Genomic DNA, 7500 nt, shown 5'->3' on the forward strand with positions numbered 1-7500 from the left:
ACCTCACAGTAAATTCTTTGCAGATTTGGTCATGTTTTTACCATACACTTAAACTTGCATACATAACCTGAGACTGTACCTCTGGATCAAGGAATATGACAAGCCAAAATAAAATCAAGTCAAATTAAATAGCAAGAAAAAGCTGCAAGCAAAACCAGACAAAAAAAAAAGAAAAAGGAAAAAAAAAAAAAAGGAAAAAAAAAAAAACAGAAAAAAAAGAAAAATTGGTTGTGACTGCAAAACTGCAAGTATTAAATAAAGAAAGGAGTCAGAAGCAGATTCAGAAGTGACCGTATTCTGGTTGAGAGGGGCTGAGAAATACTAATGGACTTTTTAATGAGTGGTTTGATTGATGAAAGAAGAAATTCTGGAAAAATAAATGTAATGGTGTATCAACATAAAGTATGGTGCAAAAAAAAAAAAAAAAAAAAAAAAAAAAAAGCATTGCAAATAAAAAAAAAGACATGTAAATGTGTGCCTACCATTTTCCAGATAAGAAGGAGCCGTACCTTCTGAGGGGTCAAGGCGGCGAGCCCGCCTTCCATGTTTGGAATTGTTGTGTACAAACATGTTGTCTGAGACAGCCAGAACGTGGCCATCCACATTGACTGTTGTTGATACAACAACCTAAAAAGGAAGAATAAAAAGGAATTTAAGAAGTCTGCATATTTTCAGGAGCTCGGATATATTAATAGATCTTCTGAGACAAAACAACATCGCAATCTGTTACTTCTCACTTGAAGCAAAGTGAATGACAACTATGAATACATCTTTGTTTATGTGGCTAACATTGGTGATTTTTAGCTCACAATTGTTTCTCTTCAGAACCTGCTACACTAATTAGAGTTTAATCTCCTATTATGCTAACAAATGAATTCAATTCAGGGAAATATTCTTCTAGCCATTAGTTTCAGAAACACCCCTCTAGCCACTCATTTTAAAAGCTGCTGTTTTGATTGATCTGTTGATATATTGATTAGATAGTTTATCTAATTAAAATTTGTTCACTTGAGACTGTCTTCAAATGAAGGGTTGTGAGGATTCCAAATAAAAAAAGCTTAATAAATCAGGAACCATCGTAACTCCCCATTTTTTCTTCAGTAAATGATCTCCAGGTCAGTTTTACAATTACATTTAATGTCTGATAATGAACTTTTTTGCATCTGAAAAGACTGAGTTGAATATGAATAGTGAAAGTGTTTTCAATCCATGAAAAGTATCCCTTCTCAAGTTCATTTGGATGGTGATTGACCCTGGTATGTCAATGGAATTTCCTCCTTTATTTTTGAGTGAAAGGCTCCTATTCTTGTGCCCAGGTTCAGAGTCCGGCCATAGAAGAGATGATGGATAGGGCCTTCTTTGGCTTCCAGCTGCTTCTCAGTAGAAAATGGAAAAGGAACATATGCAAAACACACAACCTTCCCGATAAAAACACCTACACAATGGGTTTGTGAAACTCATTCTGGAAATGATATTTCACCACCACGAGCCAAAGAGGAAATTGTGAGACATGCGTGTGTTGCGTGTGACGTAGCTTCACAGGTTGGTTGTTATTATCCCAGATAGACTTTTACATCTTATTTAAATGCTCCAGCATGGACCCTATGGTGTGGGTTCCAGATTTGCTAAATGCAATAATCACAGTAGCTTTTTCTTTGTGGCTTAGCATTAGTAGAGTTCTCGTGGGCAGTGGCTGTGTGAGGCTGTGTTAGGCCGTACCAACAGCATGGGAGATGGTGGCAAAGGCTAGTACAAATTTTAGCTTTTGTCTTCTGCTTATTTTACTTTTGGACATAGCAAAAATGATTTTCAGGGTTCTCACACCAGCTCCCATACCCAAGCACATAATGAGCAAAAAAAAGAGGGGAAAAAAAACTATTCTCCATTTCCACGGCACTAGTCTCAGGCATCAGAAGACAATTCTTATCTGCTTCTGCGTTTTGGATCACCTCTGATCCTGCTTCTTATTCACAACCCATAATTAGCTTTCAGCTATCACAGCACCTTTTCTGTGTACTCTGCCTCCTCTGAGACAGCCATCTGCGTTCTCCTTTCGAACAGCCCGAGGGCAGCTCTCTGCCAGTCTGCTCTGCTCCCCTATCTTTCTCGTCCCAGAAGTGGACACTTTCCCTCCTGTCGACATCCACTTTGGAGAGTGCTGAGGTTGCACACTCACCGAAGCGCAGAGCTGCCGCCATGCCACTGGGCTATCGGCTTTCACTTTTAATGAGATTTGCAGACTTTAAAAAATAGTGCAAAACATACAGGTGTGAATTTCAGCAAAGACTTCTGGATTTGTTTCCTAGAACGCAGTATATTAAGAAGACAGGGAAAGGTGTATATAAAAATGACAACTATTTTTGTTCTGTCATGTATATATAGGTCAGTCACCAAGGGAAAAATACTGTAGTTCAGCAAAAGAAAGTAGACATGCTGTGTTTTGTTATATTGGCTTCTTCCTGCAACGCACCTAAAAAGGTGCTGAGACAGTGAAACCAGTTAAAAATTTTGTTCAAGATCTGACATACTGTTAAGTCCAGTTAAACCTTCTGAGAGGCAGGGAGATTAGCTAAAGAGACCCAGGAAAGTCTTTCTAGTGTCTACTGGTTCCATTGTCGACCACAAGATCACTCATGACTGATGCTTCATTTAGTCATCGGTGAGACAAAGAGGGCATTTCCACTCATTCCAGGTTTGACCTTCTGTTCTGTTCAGATGGATCAATATCACCAATGCCACGTGAAGCTGAGATGCATGAAAAATGGAAGCTTGGCTCAATTGTTTTGAAGAAATATTTTTTCCAGCTACAGATCTTTTCTGTTGGCTGGCTCAAGTGTTCTGGCTTCACCGGTTGGTTGGCTGTGCATGAAAACAGATGTCACATGTTTTGCTATCAAGTTTAACCACAAGTTATTCTTCTCATAACTAGGAAAGTTTTGAACATCTCAATACTAGCTTATTATTAGTCTCAAATATGAACCTTTTGGAAATCCTTTTGAAACAAAACATGTATAGTTCTTAGCAAGCATTTCAAGTGACCCCAAATACAGAGGAAATAATTTGTCCACCACATCAGATGTCTTTCTGTAGTGTTATCATTCACCACAAGTTAATTCAAAAGCTGTAAGGAGAAAGTGAAGTATTCAGCATTTTCTAATAAAATTCAGATAAAAATATGTGTGTGATACCACTGCTGTTGGATTTACAAGTTGTAAACGTGAAAGGAAAAACTAGATCCAGACTTCACCAAGTTCAGCAGCTGAATTTCTAACAGCTGTTTACATGGTTTACATATGTAAAATCTCCACAAGTCTCAGTTCATACTACAATGGAGGTGTTGAAAACTGTGCTTTTTGAGAAGGTACCCATCACGATGATCCGTAACAGCCCACTGCAGAACTGGCCAGGTCCCAGAAACAAGCATTTAAATTAGCGGGGAATTTATAAAATAGCCATAGCATTTTGGATACATAGCATTGAAACTACACTAAGTAGAAGACTGACACTAGAATTTCACTAAACAAGAGCTGAAGAAGTTTGAAATTTCGAGTAAATCCTATATGGTGTCTGTAGGAGATATCTGTACCTGGAATCGTCGCATGTCTCGTGGGTTGCCTGCATTCTTCAAACAGTTCTGATTGCACTTGAGGAAAAACTTTAGAAAGAATCTATGGAAATACAAAATTGAAATCTATTAGTTTCATCAAACTGTAGAGCCAATTTTAAAAAGCTTAATACAATCTTATGATAGTTATACATAAAAGAATACAGCTAGTAAACTACTACTTTCTTATTGGTCAATGTATGTATTTTAAACAGCTAGACCTCTGTCACAAACAGAACATTATTGCCAGGGAAAGGCAAATTCATATTTTTAATTTTTCAACAGCTACAAGTATATTGACTCCGGGCCATATCTTAGCTTGGTGTGGGAAAGTCGATTTCAATGATTCATTGACTTCAAAGGCAGTGACTAACATCAGATGAAAATTTGTTTCTATTTTTTCTAATGTTTTTTGTTTTTTCACAGCTTACATTAGCAGTAATGACCTCTATCCCAAAAAATTCTAAGGTAACAAAGGACCGGTCTTCCAAAAAACTCTTGGCTTTGCCTCTAGCTTGGCAGACCTAGCTATGCAAAGGGACTCGGTCCAATCCTGCTGACTCCAGTGAGGCTCAGCCATGGATCTGGCCTGAAGAAAGGCCAGAGTTTGAGTCATGTTTTTTTAAAAGGTAAGGAACGTGGAGGATTAGACCCTGTTTTACGACCTCTCCAAGCTGTGCCAGCCTTTAGCTGTAAAAAGTAACTCTACCTGTGCACAGAAATCCAGCTGATTTTTTGCTGTGAGGCAATTAGCAATTATTTAGGACTAAACTGTACCATTGAGGCATCTCCCAGCAAACCATTCTGTAGCAATACTGCCTCACGGGAGCACAGCAAGCACTTATGAGAAGGGGAAAAGCGTGAAAGGGTGCAGACCCGCTGCACTCCTGCACAGGCTGCTGAGTACGTGCTGTGGGGTGGTGGTTCCACTCTCATTCCTTCACTCGTCACTCTCAAAGATCACTTTGAAAAGAAAGCAACAATTTTGTCTCCACGCTAAGGCGTGCAGGTGGGCTGAGCCACACTGCGGGAAGTCTCTAATTCCTCTTCTGACATCAGAGGATGTCCACAGCCTAGCACCTCCTCTTCCCTTTTCATGGAGTTCTGATCTCACATATAGTAATTAGTTAAAAGCACTAAGGGTTTTGGTTTCGGGTTCATGATTGGCACCAAGTAACAAGAAAGGCTCGGGACTCCTTATTCAGAGTTTCTCAGAGGCACCACCCCATCAGTTTGTGCTGTCCAACTTTATTCATTTTGAATATCAAGGTTAGGCAGAGCTTTTATATTTAGTCCATGAACCATTATTACTTATTCACACCAATCTGTACAAATGACTATCTTAGCTACAAACACTTTGCAGAAATTTTCATGTGCAAATAATATTCCTGGCAGGAGGTATGCCAAGAAATCCTTTCCTTCATCAGTACCCTATATGGCCCTATTGGAGTTGAGAAGAAATCTCCTAACAGTTGTGCCACACCACACTGTCCTGCAAAACTTTGGGGTGTCTGGACAGGAACATCACAAATGACTGCCCCATCCTACAAACTGCTGCCTACAGTCATGGCTCTTCTTTTTAAGTTAAACCTTGAAAAGGACCCTAATATCAACATGGGTTACTAATGCTGTAGGAGTGATCTCCCATATCAAGACAAGGGAGATGACTAGTTTCATTTCTATTGAGCATAGATAAGTCAGTGCCATCAATTCAGCTATCCCAAAATCTGCAAACAATTTCCAGCTGTTTAGCTGAATGAGAGCTGGAATTCCACTGTGGCTGACAGAATCTCCTCTCTTGGAGGTTCCCTTGCACTCAGGTTTTCTGCACACCATTGCAGGAATGCCACCAAGAATTTCAAGCATCCCGTAAAACTACATTTGTGTTAGACACATTTTCATTCTAATTTTATCTGCCTTGGGTTGTTTATTATTTTTTAGAGTTTGCGAGTTCCGGAGACCGACTCATCAACTGAGGACTGCCTGAGCACAACAGCATTTCTGTTCCATATCTGGTATTTCTCCCATACCTGTTAGGAGGCAGCTTTGATGCTGAGTCTGCCCTACCCTGTGCCCACCACACGCCATGAGAGCCTTTGGCCTCACTGCTCCCAGTGCCACAGCCATGCTGACAAGGAACATCTCAGCTTTTTTTTCTGATCTCAGATGGGTGTTGTGAAGCTTTCTGAGCTAATGATCGTGAATTGCTCTGGAATTCTTAATTCTTAAACGAGCTGTACATGACGAATGCTCAATGTTATTCCTAGTTGATTTTTTTCTTAACTTGAAGCATTCAAGATGAATTGTTTCTATACAGAGAGCTCACATCCTGTCCAAAAAGGATCATTAAGCATTCCTTCACTAAACATTACCTGGAACCCATAGTTGTTCAATTATTTGTTGAAAAACATAACACACTTGGTGGAATTAGATGTTTTTACCATGAAGAACCCGAGCACTGAGCTAAGCACTGACGCCACAACACTGGGGTGAACACAAGCAGCATTCACATCCCAGCTCTGTGCACCCCTTGATACCACGACCTTTTTGTTCTTTGCAATCCATGTTTTCAGCAAATCTGTGGAGTGCAGGTGGCACTGAGACAAGATTTTCAGAGAAGACAACATAAGTCAAAAATCACGTTCCCAGGCAGAGCATTTCTCATGCTGCTCAGGCAAAGAAAACTGACTTGATTTTCCTTCTCATCTGACCAACAAGAATCAGGAATGGATGATCCCTGCAGAAGAGAACAGGTACAGTTCTCAGCAAAGCTTTGCAGACTTGAGGTAAGAGCTCTGCCACACACTGAGAAATCAGCAGCTGGATTTGAGCTCAGTTTGGCTGTGTCTCAAACCCAGTTTCTATAATAGAAAGGCAAGCCTTTCTAGATTTACCTCTCCATGCTACATTTTGTATTGTATCCATAAGTGTTGTCTTTGCAATAAACGCAGGCTTGCAGAATAGTCTTCCTAGGCATACCAATCTGTTCCTAAAATACTGATGTGGAAAAAAACCTTTGTGATGCTTCTCTCCTCCAATTTTTTCACATGGCTAGAAAAGGACTGCTACCACCTTAATTAAAATGTATTGCCTACCACAAGACTTCACTATTTTAAGATAAAATTTACATCTTTTATTAACTCACCTCACCTATACACTTAGCTCACAATGCCTCTCACCGCCCATCTGCCATCCGCGTACAGTAAGTCACTTGATATTCCACCCACCAATTTTTCCTAACAACCACTGTGCAATTAAACTCAACACGTTCTGTTGCGAGGTAAATTAGGCACACCTGCGGCCAGACTTCATTTGAACTGCATCAGAAAAGGACCTAACAAGGTGAGAGCGTACCACAAAGTTATAGTCCTGTCAAGCAATTAGGTTTTCACTTCTGGGACATCCGCACAGTGCAATTATGCTACACATTACAACCTGGCTAATCTTCTGAACAAATGTCATGTCTCAGAGAAGCTAGTAAAAGCAGTTCATCTGCAAATGTGTCTGCTCTTAAGCCTCCACCTTATGCACATAACAACCTACAGGAGACTTTTTTTGTGATATGAAAGATCTTTTTTCCATGGGAGATTTTTAAAACCCTGCAAGTGCCTTTTCATCCTTTTCACCTCTTCTTAACCTTTTTGAGAAGAGGTGTTGTAGCAAATAGACTAGAAAGACTTCTGTACTTGAATTTCAACACTGAACAAGCAAGAAAACACTTGATATTATGAGTACAACTGGTGCCTTCAGTTTGCTTTGATTCAAATACTGTTTGGCTGAAAAAATATTTGTTGCAGAAAGCCACCTACTACAAACCGTAGAGACATCGTTATTAAAGCATATCTCCAAACAGAAATTTCATTTCTCAGTCGGAAGTAAATGTTTCATTCTTTTTA

At 39.7% G+C, this 7500-nt stretch overlaps 1 protein-coding gene across 4 annotated transcripts in view; it reads right to left on the minus strand.

Annotated features, from left to right (window-relative positions):
* Positions 1–7500, minus strand: part of EBF3 (EBF transcription factor 3) — a gene marked incomplete at both ends in the record, with an annotated part of 110247 nt that overhangs the window by 36328 nt on the left and 66419 nt on the right. For 2 of the 4 annotated variants that reach the window (XM_079536538.1, XM_079536537.1), the window contains 2 exons: positions 510–627; positions 3587–3668. In XM_079536538.1, coding sequence (XP_079392664.1) covers positions 510–627; positions 3587–3668 — 200 coding nt within the window. Of the gene's footprint in view, positions 1–482; positions 628–3586; positions 3669–7500 lie in introns of all 4 variants that reach the window. The other 2 variants (XM_079536536.1, XM_079536535.1) reach the window with 1 other exon arrangement.

The sequence above is a fragment of the Tetrao urogallus genome, assembly GCF_951394365.1.
Source record: "Tetrao urogallus genome assembly, chromosome: 5".
Classification (NCBI taxonomy): domain Eukaryota; kingdom Metazoa; phylum Chordata; class Aves; order Galliformes; family Phasianidae; genus Tetrao; species Tetrao urogallus.